Source organism: Nansenia antarctica (genome assembly GCF_963989245.1).
Source record: "Nansenia antarctica genome assembly, chromosome: 2".
Classification (NCBI taxonomy): Eukaryota; Metazoa; Chordata; class Actinopteri; order Argentiniformes; family Microstomatidae; genus Nansenia; species Nansenia antarctica.
The window spans coordinates 7663455-7675576 of NC_137675.1; the positions used below are offsets into that span (position 1 = coordinate 7663455).

Below are 12122 nucleotides of genomic sequence, written 5' to 3' on the forward strand. Positions count from 1 at the left end.
AAGGAAGTGTCGTAGAATGTCCTTCAGACGAAGGACAACCAGTGGTTATTTGCTCCAGGGCTTTTTTTCCCACCAACTATTGTCTTCACATGAGATCTTGAAAAAGTAAAGATGTTCTTCCACCTCTGGACACAAACTTAAGGCATAGTTTACCCAAATGACTAAATCACAGTTTGCTAACCTGAAGTTAGACTTCAAATCAACATTGATTATGTTTCAAGGCATTAACTAACCTCTCAGTGCTGAAATGCTAAATCAAAAACCCTTTAATTAACATGTGTAGGAGTGACGGCAATAACTGGACGATGTAGTCGGTTTGCCGGTAGAAAAACAATCATGTGCTTTATTCTCACTCTCTGCATGCGTACTGACAACAACAACATTCATCCATCTTTGTCCCACTTATATCCCGTCATATCAGCCGCTAAGCAGCCTGGGTGATTGAGTAAACACAAACATATCAACAGTGCTTTGTACAGGCTGGAACGCCGTGAATTACGAATACTCTGCTCACTAACGAGCGGTCACTACACATGTTTGAATTGTCATGCCCAAATCATCTCATTCTCTGAAGAGTTAACTAGATTTAAATGACAGATGGTATGAGCACGACATTTCTAACACAACTTCCATTGTTTCTACATGTATGCTAACAATTCGTAGTTAGTTAGTGCCCAGATACATAGAACCAAAGTGTGGACTGAAGTCTGTCCTTGTCCATAGACTCCCAGGTAAAGAACCATGTGATTTTGTAACTTGTGTTTAAGCGATTGGACGGCTTGCGCCAATGCATTCTGAGGTGGAGGCAAAAGGAGATGGGACACAAGGAACGACTACCAATGACTTCCCCTCTAGAATGTAAGGGTTGCGATCTCTCAACTTGCATTGTAAAGAATGAACACAACGGGAACGCTGGAGTACTAAGAAACATTCTTTAATTTTTCCTATTCGTAAGGAAATAATTCTTTTATATTTCCCTCATTATACAAAAAACGCATACGTATTCTTAACGTTGACACATTTTGCAATGGGACATTCTTTGACACAGATGCAGGAAGTCACAACAAATTAAGTAAACACAACAAAAAACAAACAAACCACTAGTCCATTCGGAGAATAGGCCAAAAAGTGCCACAGGGGATAAATAATCAGGTCGTCCTTGTTGACAAGCTTATTGGTTTGATAAAACTAGAGGCTGTGACAGAAAAATACATATATATTTTTTTGTTTAAAAAGGAAAATGGGTTAAACTGCATTTAAAATATTACAGAACCCTGACAACTGTTACTAGTATCAGTCAAGTGGCATCGTTTTAAACACACACTCACGGAACATACACACGATTGAAAGTTCACTACGAATAGGACTGGATAGGAGGTGACGTGGGTGGTTAAAACTAACAAGTGCTGAAGTGAATGATTTTTCCAGACGCATTCAGTTCTAGGTGGCAGAGCCGTGGTGAACTAGCCATGGTGCCCCGGTCCTTTCCTGCTTTAGAGTCCGTGTGGTACTAGCGCCAAACGAGCTGGCTAAAGCAGAGACGAGGCTGGAGAAACCACATGAGGGGGAAAATAAATAGAGGGAAAGAAGAACACACCCTGGCTTAAAACGCATTGGACTCTTGCACCGAGATGCACTTGATACAATTATTGACGTGCTAAAAATGGGCGTAAAATTTTCAGAAACCGAGCTTGGGTGTGCGTTTTCCCTTCGCTTTGTTTTCAGTAGCACCACAACGTCTGGAGTGACTCGTGAGGATCACAATACGGGGGGGGGAGGCGGGGGGGATTTTCAGGTTTAGAAATACAAAAACAGTGGAGAAAAAGAAGGGATTCAAAGTCTTGGTTTTACTTTCCTAGGGAACAGCCTGCTATGCCTTAAGCGGACATCTATCGCGGCTCTTATGGCTTTTTTTGTTTGTTTTCCATCTCAGCTTTCGTCCAGTTGAGTAAGTGCGTTTGGTTGCCGTGGTAACGTGTCCACGGTCATTACGGTAGAAAAAAAAAAAAGTCAGGGCCTGGTTCCAAACCTGGTCTACAAAGGATAGGAGCCTAGGAGACAGGCAGCACGAACCTAGGAGTTAGGCGCAAAGGACTTGGTTTGAGATGGGGGGCCTTGGGTAGAAGAGTTGGTTAGGACTCCGTTGTCTTCTGCTACCAGACCTGAGGGACATCAAAGACAGACGCAGTCATCTCAGCACCTACAGAGGAGGGAGAGAGAGGTCAGTATGGCATCTCTAATCTTCTACATCTGGTTGTTCCAAGGTTAGAGGGGGAAAGGGAGGGCAGTAACATATCGATGGCCGAAACGCAAAACCTCCTAACTGCAAAATTAACTTCTCGTTTTCTTGCAGAATGCTATTTGTTATGGATACCCATCACATACACTGTTTGGGGACTATATTACTATAGTATGTGTTAATAACATTTATTGTTTCTGCAGATAGGAGGTTTTGCGTGTTGTGTTTTGCGTTTCGAAAAATTTGCAGACAGGAGGTTTTTGCATTTCGGCCGTCGACATGTTGAAATGCATGACAATGGTGTGTAGTCATAGTAACACGCTCTCTCGCTCTGCTCACCGTCATTCTTCCTCTTCCTGTTCTTGCGACCCTTCCTGCCCTGATTGGCTTGAGGCTGGAGCCAGGAGGTCGCGGCATCGCTGATTCTGTCCAAGGCCTCTTGGTCTCTCTCCTCTTCCTGGATCGGACTCATGCTCGACGAATCAGACGCAGGCCTGTAAAAGCACCATGGGCAGATGACAAGGCTTACACCAGAGGCCCAAGCCAACCAAAAAACATGCTTGTTTAAGGTCGATCTGATCCGATCTCTCAACACTGGATTTGCTAGTCGTAGCGCCATGACAATCCCCTTACAACAAAAGTGATCAGTGACTTCTAGATCAGGGAGTACCTAAGTAAGGCCTAGGTGGCTTAAGGACAAAGAGGGAAAGGTAGTGTCTTCAGCTATGGGGGGGGGGTGATGTTCCCAGAGAGAGAACAGAGAGACTACTGTACAAAACGTACTCTAGTCCCCTGTCTCTCTGGGCTTTACTCTAGCACTGGAATGGAACCCAAAGATCACACTGAAGGCTGAACCAGGTTACGAACAGTGCAAGGACGTTTGGATTTGATGCTGGGCTTACACAGGAGTCCCAGTCAGTTAGACGTTTCCTGTTTAGGAGTCATGAGCTTAATACTGGATATGAACAAAGGTGATTGGACTGGCCTAGGAGGCAACAGTGGATTAATGGAATAGCAAGGCCGTGTTTTTAGCCATGGCTGTGTGTGTGTGTGTGTGTGTGGCCGAAACGTACTGCGTCTTTAGCCAGCCTTCTGACGTCCTGCTGTCAACCACTCCCGCGTACGTCTGTGCACACAGACCTGGAGAAAACAAGGAATAACATGAGTGAGGAGGAGAGAGTGTGTGTGTGTTCAGATCTTTGATATCGTTTTGTCGTATTCGACTCCTCACCATCGGTCTTGATCTTCTTGCTGCCTGTGTCGAGGTGTGCGTAGTGACTCCAGCCGTCTGTAGGTGCGCTCTGAGCCCCGCCCTCTGGGGCCTGCTCCTCCAGGATGGGACTGATGCTGCGCTTCCCCAACGACCTGACACACACAATAAAACAGGGTTCCCACACCTTATTCATCAAATTCAAGCACCTTTCAAGGACTTTCGGGAAACATAGTTTGAGACAGATCTAGATGAGAATGTATATAATTATCCGCTCACAAACAATTAAAGAAAGGCTTAAATGTGTGAAGACACAGCAAAACAATATATTGTGAAGTGTAAAGTTAAGCAATACAGCCTTATTTACTAGTTGACGAGCTAAGTAAAAAAAACATATATATTTCTTTATTTTTAGAGAGGGGAATTCAAGCACTTTCAATGACCCATGTCTATTTTCAAAAACTTTTAAGACCTTGAGAAACATGGGAACCCTGATGAAATCATCTTGACACTTGGGACTCGTTGTTACTCTGATATGAGACTGAAGACCTCTCTCTTCAGGTTACACCTTCACTGCTCCTCTTGAGACATCTACTACCCCCCAGCACTGTGCCTCCTGAGACACCTGCTTCCCCCTACACTGAGTCTCCTAAGAGTTCTACTCCCCCCTCCCCCGCCTACGACTGCTACGACTGGTGAATTGATGATTCACTTGCTTAGTCAAAAGTATTGATTGTAAGTCGCTCTGGCATAAGGCGACCGCTAAAAGCCCAAAATGTAAATGTAAAGCGGCGGTAGGCGTGCCTGAAGCCGTACCTGTTATGGCTGTAGCCGTACCCAGCGGCGGTAGCTCCGGCGGTAGAGGGGGAGGCGTAGCTGGGTTTGACCCAGACGTCCTCTCCCCAGGAGCGGCCCTGCGTTGTCTGGCCCTGCCTCTCCCTCTCCTGCTGCCGGCCGTGGACGTACTCGGCGTACGTCTGGATGCGGTAGCTCTCTGCGTACCGGCTGGTGTTGATCGCTACAAGGATGGAGACACAGTGAGCCACCATAAATATCTGATCAATAATCAACCAGAAACTATTACATACATTTTTTTTTTATAATAATCTAAATTTAACCTTAAGTGTGAAATCTAACAGCACTCGGTTTGTTTTGAACATGCATCATCATGACATCACATGTAAACTATTGTGTAAAAAAAAATTAAAAAAATTAATTGACGTTCATTATTAGGTGTATGTCATTTAGGTCTGAACTCACCGATCTGTACTTGGTCTGTCTGACTCAGCGACACAAACGCCGACACCTCGTCAACCCACGACACCTGGATGTTACCTAGGAGACAGAGGAAAATCAGTGAAGGTTAGTGGAATGAGTGTTTTCTTCTGGAAGCCAAATCAACACGAGTGTGTGTATGTCACATGGGTCACTGAAAAGCTGCTACATCATTGGTGCGTCTCCTACCGAAGGCACTAAAGAGCTGGTATAGGTCGCTGGTCTTCCATTCTTTTGGGAAAGTGACGTACAACACATGGTCCCTCTTAGGTTGAACTGCAGGAATTGATGAGGGGAGAGAAATGTTTAAAAAAGGGGGGGAAGAGCGGAATAACGAGAGGGAGGGGGGGGAGATGGAAAAGAGATAAGTTATGGGTTATCGTAGTACAGTTTCATAGTCAAGCACCATTTCTAAAAGCAACTTTAACACGTTCCCCTCATCACTGGACAGAACTCCTGACTGATGAGGTGTTGAGTAGAGTACGGCTCTACTCACGGTCTGGTCCACTGATGTTCAGGTAGGGGATGTCAATGATCCTCATGAGGAAGAGCCTGGAGGAGACAGAGAAAGGACCTATCAAAATCATCAACACTTACTATTTAAATATAGGAAACTAACATGAGCTCTAACAAATCAGAGTGGTCAACATCATTGACCAACAAATAGTCAATGAGACCATTTAATTATTCTATGGGGACACAAATCACTGAAAAACTAAAGTCTCTTACTTGTTGACGAACGGTTCGACGACTTTAGAGCGGGATGGGATGTGCGGTTTGGGCGGGGTAAGGAAAGAGCCTGAGGTGGAGAGTGAGGAAGAGGGAGAGCGGTCATGAGCAGTGGTACCTTTGGAACAGATTGAGACTCTACCCTACCCCCCCTCTACAGTTTCACCTAATCAGCCACGAAATCTGAACTCTAACACTGGTCTAACAATGGTTGGTGGACAGATAGCGTTACCTAGGTAGTTCGCCATGGCGATGAAGCAGAGGCCGGTGATGTAAGCGTCATAGCCTGCCTCGTGGAGCTGCTCCTGGGCTGTGTCGTAGCTGGGGAACCCCTCCGCTGTCTCTGATGGGACCAAGACAAAACTATTTGGCCTCATTTTAAGGAGAGAAGTTAGAGGACACACTGAAAAAGTAGCATGAATAGTGTGTGTGGGGGGGGGGCAATGTTCCCAGAGACAGAACATGGAGGGACAACTGTGCAAAACATACTCTAAGCAAGGGAAATGTATTTGTATAGCACATATTCATACAAACAAATGTAGACTCGTGAATAATAAATAAAAATAAATTAAAAAGATTGTAAATGGGCCTCGTAAAATTCAATCCAATTAAAAGCCGACAAACTAAGTAAGAGTAAGAGTTAGCAGATCTGTATGATTTTTACAAGCCGAACATGAAAAACATTACAAGCTTAATTGTTACAACCAGATTGGTGTACTCAACTCTATACTTTTTGGGGTTTGAAACATGTCAAATAAAGAAATCCATTCATACTACTAAACACCAAAAACACTCATCCCCTGCCAGGGACAAACAGTACATTGGTCTCATAGATGGTCCAGTGTTCTTACCGACTTTTGGAGTCTTGAAGGGGCCGTCTTTCAGCTGTTTCTGCAGCTCAGCCAGTGACGTGTTGGTGATCAACTCCTAATGATATTATGAACACATCTAAATTACTGATCTACTACTACCAGCATCTAACACGGTACTGAAGACATTAACCAAATAACATTGTATTCCTGAGGAAGTCAAATGAAAAAGATGCATTGGAATGAAAGAGTAGGGTGGGGGAAATTAACTCACTTACCTTGAAGGGCTGTGTGGAAGCCATGAGCTTGGTGTCCAGAAGCCTGGGGTGGAGGGTGAGACCAGAGTTAGGGATGTTACAGTACAAAAAGTAAAAGCTCAAATGCAGCAGCGAGAGTTTTAACCAAAACCAGCAGACGAGCTCATATAACTCCTATTTTAGAAACTCTACACTGGCTTCCTGTTAAGTTCAGAATAGATTTCAAGATCCTTCTGCTTGTTTATAAAGCTCACTGGCACAGCACCAGAATATCTGAAAGACCTTTTGCGAGCATATCAGCCCAATAGAGCTCTCAGGTCTTCTGATGCTGGCTTTCTCTGTGTATCAAATGTACCAAAGAGGAGATTTGGTGAGGCTGAATTCTCATTTTATGCACCCAGATTGTGGAATGCACTGCCAGTTTACATTAGGGATGCAACCTCAGCAAATATTTTCAAGTCAAGACTATAAACCCATCTTTGTAATATTGCCTTTAAATGACTTAAATAATTAAATTATGATTATATAATGATTAAAGCACTTTGAGCTGCAACAGTGCTATACAAATAAAGTTATTATGATTAAAAGCCTTAACAAAACAAAGAGACCGTGCGTTTACCTGGGAAAGACAGCCATGGTGACTTCTTTGAAGTCATTCAGGTCCTGGAGAAGGAAAATAAAATGTTGGGGTCAGACTCTAATAATCAATAGACATGATCAACTCCAGAGCAGTGTCGGACATTTTGTGTCAGGTAGTGGAGGTCTGTACCTCTGGCAGCGGGCAGTAGAACTGATGGATGGTGTGCATGACGTCCAGCAGCATGTTGTGGCCAACCACCAGCTTTCCCTGGGTTAGGGGAACAGACAAAGGACTCACTCAAACGGTAAACCATATTTGTATTGAGATTTCTAATCATGCATTTGTGTTTTCTATGCTAGGAAAATTCATATACATTCTTGTCGGTTACCCGTTTCGGGTGTACTGCTGGAGTTTCTTTAATTCATGGGATTAACAAGCCATCTACATTTAGATGGCCATTTACCAGCTCATCTTCCATGACTAGAAGAGAGCACCAGTCTTCCCCCTTCCATGCATCCTTCAACACATTGGACCAGAATATCCTTCGATCTTCACCTCCGATGCATTGTGATGTGAGGAACAGAAGAGACTATTGGCGGAGGTGGGGGACCCGACATTTTGACTTACAGATTTGGAGATGGCGTGTACGACCCTGGAGAACCCGACAGCGTCGTTCAGCTCCTCCTAGGGGAGGCAGAAAAGGGAACAGTAAGCTTTCAATCTCCACAGCCATAACACAGGCCCTGCTCAGTTACTATTAAAAAGGTCATCGCTGATCTGACTGGATTTATCCAAAGAAAATCACGTCACATCAGTGATTTCATCAAGGGAGGTAGGGTGGGTTCTCTAGTTTCATGACAAGCCAACACTACAGGCTCACTGGACCCAACTGTACTGGCGTGGTTAGTTTTAGGGAAGTAACGATGCATCGCGATGCAGTTAGTTACCGATACAAGTATGTGACGATGCTTTTTGTGAATGTCTTGTAGCTAATAGCGTGATTTGTTTTTGTGTGTTTTGAGCCCATGACACTTGATTGCAGATTACATGCAAGACTACCTAGCTCGCTCGAATAAAGTTTGATGTGTCTTTCGTATTGACAGGTGGAGGCCACGAAGCTGTCATGCTTGTGTATTAGGGAGTGAACATCATGTAGCTAGGCTAACTATCTAGCCTGTTGGTTGTCCATCCCTGTTGGTGGGCTTTACGGTTAACCTAAATCGTGTCGAAGTGTGCATTGTTGGTGGTGTGTTGGTGTGTTGTTGTAACTGTACAGCTAAACAAGCTAGCTACATTGACATTGGGAATGCAGTTGAAGTGATTCTGCATGCAGGGTCATCAACATGTAAACTAAGGGGAAAATGTGTTTTAACATGCAAATAAGTTAATTCTGTGACCAGTCTTCAGTTGTGCTTAAGGAACTACATATCAGCAGAAATTCTTTTTGGAAAATACGATTTGAGCCTAGCCCAACACATCCCATAGGTCAAGAAAAACAATACCTCTACCTCTTCTTTCATTGGTTATGAAGAGGTACAAATCAGCGATTCTTTAAGAAAACACTATTTTGTCGTTTTTGTCTGAGAAATAAAATAATATGTTTCTGTCAATTTGTCTGCAATCTAATTTTGTACCAAAAAAAATGAATAAAATAAAAAAGAGAGAAAATTGTACCGCAAACCCAGTATCGTGAATCGTATGGAATCGTGTGTTGAGTGCATCGTTACATCCCTAGTTAGTTTGCAACTATGGCGGCTGTGAAACCAGGTCAGCCCAGTACAACTCAGCAGTGTAATTAGGGAACAAAAGCCACAAGAAAGCTGTGGGGGTGAACCATGGCCCCGGATAGTACGCTGGGAACTCACCATCCTTGCCTTCCCACTGAAACGGTCACCACACTTACATGGAGGAGGGGAAAGAAGGATGCATTTTAAGTATGGTTCAAGTCTCACCTGCTCTCGCTCTAGCTTCTGTTGCTCCCTCCTCTTCCTCTCCTCATCATCCACTTTGCTGATCTGGATGTAGCGCTCTTTCTATTGGGCAGACGCAGACATACTCAGTCATGAATACAATATAAAAACTTTTTTTTACAAGCCTTCTTAGAGCCCAAGATTTAATTTCATCAACCACCAACCATGTCGATTCTGTCGATTAAAGATCCATGCAGACAGTAGATTGACATCAAAGCACCGGATCATAACCACAGTTGAAGTACAGCATCACCATCTAAAATATTCTGTCTGAGACTTGCCTTTTCTGTTTCCATAGTTTCCACGTGAAGTCCCTTTGGAAACCTAGATGAGCAGGATAAATGTCAGCCTTCTCTAAGCCTTAGAAGGGTAATATATATATATATAAAAATCATCTGTAAGCAAGTACTCACTTCCAGTTCAAGGTTTGGTAAATGAGTTTCCTCTGAAACCTGGAGGGATGTAAACATGGAGGAGTCAGTAAAAACACACTGGTGCTGCGTCCCAAATTCTTCACCATCTCCTGATGTGTGGACTTGTTACCGCCCTCACATGGGAGAATGCACAAGTACAAACTTGGTCCTTTTCAGGTACATTGATACAAAAGCTACTACATTTCCTTACCCGGTGCAGGGCTCCAAGTCCACAGTCTTCTCTGAGCCACTGACCAAGGCCTCCACCTTTTCCCTGAAGAGATGAACAGAAGCAACAGTTACAGCATGAAGGCAGTCATTTACACCACAACACTTATTTGGGGTTTATGAGCGGATTTGAGGAGTGTCTTCGAATAGAGTAAGGGGTTATTGGATACGGTCAATGGAAGTTTGTATAATGAAGTACCAGAGGACTCTCTCTCTCCAACACAGGAACAGGGGTTGCTTGGTGTGGGCTAGGGTAACATGGTGGGGGTTGATTTAGGGGGGGGGGGTCTCATCTGACACCACATGCTAAGGAATAGGGTTTATTTAGCTGGGAAAGGGGCATGATTTGGGACTGGGTACCTCATGTCTCCAACTCAGATCATGTGGGTTTTGGGGTTACTTGGGGAAGGGACTCACAGGACACGGCCGATGTATTCCCTGTGTTCCTCTGGGATGTTGGAGAGGCTCTTGTGGGAGTTTGGGGAGATGTAGGCAGGCGGTCCTGCCCCGTTGGACTGGTTCCGCCTCTCCTCAGTCTGCTCCCTCAGTTGCGCCTCCTCATCCTGGTTCAGGTACGGGATACCTGCGGCAGCCAGACACTCGCTAGTTCATGCTAGCTAGTTAGCTAGTTCACACTAGCTAGTTCACGCTAGCTAGTTCACGCTAGCTCACTTCACATAGGTCAACTTTTGGCTACCTTACCATGACATTTTTACCATTTGAAATTCTTTGTCCATCCAAAATTGACACCATATTATATTAAACATGTGCCAAAACATTCGAGGCCATATTAAATTAGGTGAGATTTCAAACAAGAACTTTAAGCGACAAGATAACCGACATCGCGTCTGGTGATCTGAGCAGGCTGGATGTGAGAACTCACCATGACGAAATACTTTATTGAAGTCAAAGCCCTGACTCGCCAGGAAGTCTATGCTGGAGCTCTGAAACCACCAAGTAAAAACCATCATGATCATCCAGTTCAGTTCATTCCAAAACTAGGAGCATCTAGGAACATCACATCAGCTGTTTGGTTACCTGACAGATAAATTTGATGTCGGGCGACGTCCTATTAAACGGCTTAGGAAATATGTAAAAATTAAAAGACTTCATGATATATCTGTGAACACAAAACACAGATTAAAAAAAATCATGAGGCAGTTTAAACATTTGAGGGAATGAGCAAGAAATGTATGGTTTGCTGTAAGAAAGCACTCACTTAGACTGTGCCTGGTCATATTTAAATGTGCACAGGCCAAACTGGAACAGAAGAAATTCCATGGAATGCTTTAAAGAGGAATGAAAAATAAAGAGGGGGAGAGAGAGAGAGAGAGAGAGAGAGAGAGAGAGAGAGAGAGAGAGAGAGAGAGAGAGAGAGAGAGAGAGAGAGAGAGAGAGAGAGTTGAGACCACTGGCTTGCTCATTGCAATTTGAAGAATCAAATCACCCGAAATCATCACCTCCTCCAGTAAAACGTCAAATCTTCTGTGCAGTTAATGAAATGGCCTGCTGGTGACAGGTGCAACGACTCCCTACCTTCTTCAACTTCATGTACCGCTCCTCTGGGGTATCAAGTCCGTTCGTTAGTGCACTGACGTTAGGCCCGTCGCTGATCCCTTCACAAACACAACATGGTCATGACTAGGATGCATCTGAGAACTACAACAAACACCACACCTCGAAACACACATGGCAACACGACTCAGGATCCAGGAGGACCAAGCGAGTGTGTGTGCGGGTGTGTGTGTGACAATTAGTTTAGATTACCTGAAAATTCCCCATCAATAGCAAGAAAATCGGCTTCTTCTAACGCAGTGTATACAGCGCTTAGACTGTCTTTAAAATCTGAAAAATACAAACAAACAATTCACAAACCACACGAGGCACACGTTCGTAGTTCATTCACCCGGCTCTCCGCCGCTAGCTGGCTCGTATAGCTATAGGCTAGCTAGTGGGCATCGACATGAAATGAACCTTAATGAGCGCTTCAGCGCTGTAAAACAGTTACTAATGATAGAACTGGGGACATAGTGCGTCATTATTGGTGAACGCTGTCTTCTCAAGTGAACCAGCAGCCGACTTACTCTTCCTTGTCACCTCCATCCCTGCAGACTGGACAACTCAACTGGGAAACAGCTAGCCCAAACGAGCTTTAACCTTTCTGAACCCTATAAGTACTTCCGGTGTAGTGACGTTTCGGTAACTATGGCTGCGTTTGTACGTTTGCTCTGAGAGCGCCGGAGCACACACTGGGTTCAACGTCATAAAGGGACCAAGTAATTTGATTGGACAAGAGGCATTCCATGAGTGCTGATCAGATTTCCAGAACGAATTTACGAACGCAGCCCATGTGTACCAAAGACCCTAGAAGGACAGACAGGAGAAATACAAACTGTACTATATTTGACTGTA

At 44.2% G+C, this 12122-nt stretch overlaps 1 protein-coding gene across 1 annotated transcript; it reads right to left on the reverse strand.

The window, feature by feature from the left end:
- Window positions 1-880: 880 nt before the first annotated feature.
- On the reverse strand, window positions 881-11851 carry parn (poly(A)-specific ribonuclease (deadenylation nuclease)). The gene is made up of 26 exons (XM_080523970.1): window positions 11795-11851; window positions 11478-11555; window positions 11247-11326; window positions 10930-10997; window positions 10749-10830; window positions 10594-10654; window positions 10128-10293; window positions 9694-9756; window positions 9483-9521; window positions 9351-9393; window positions 9052-9132; window positions 7727-7783; window positions 7289-7366; window positions 7139-7182; window positions 6541-6583; window positions 6305-6380; window positions 5686-5796; window positions 5454-5523; window positions 5221-5276; window positions 4914-5000; window positions 4710-4784; window positions 4266-4467; window positions 3471-3604; window positions 3313-3379; window positions 2579-2733; window positions 881-2200 (listed from the first exon to the last, which is right to left on the reverse strand). Exons 1-26 carry the CDS (start codon window positions 11811-11813, stop codon window positions 2154-2156), a joined length of 2082 nt encoding a protein of 693 aa, XP_080380096.1. The 5' UTR covers window positions 11814-11851; the 3' UTR covers window positions 881-2153.
- Between the last annotated feature and the right edge of the window lie 271 nt (window positions 11852-12122).

Coding starts and splice junctions, on each gene's coding strand:
- parn (XM_080523970.1), bottom strand. Junction 11,327..11,477: donor TATTGATGGGGAATTTTCAG/GTAATCTAAACT, acceptor GTGTTTGTGAAG/GGATCAGCGACGGGCCTAAC. Junction 2,201..2,578: donor CAGGAAGAGGAAGAATGACG/GTGAGCAGAGCG, acceptor CCTCCTCTGTAG/GTGCTGAGATGACTGCGTCT.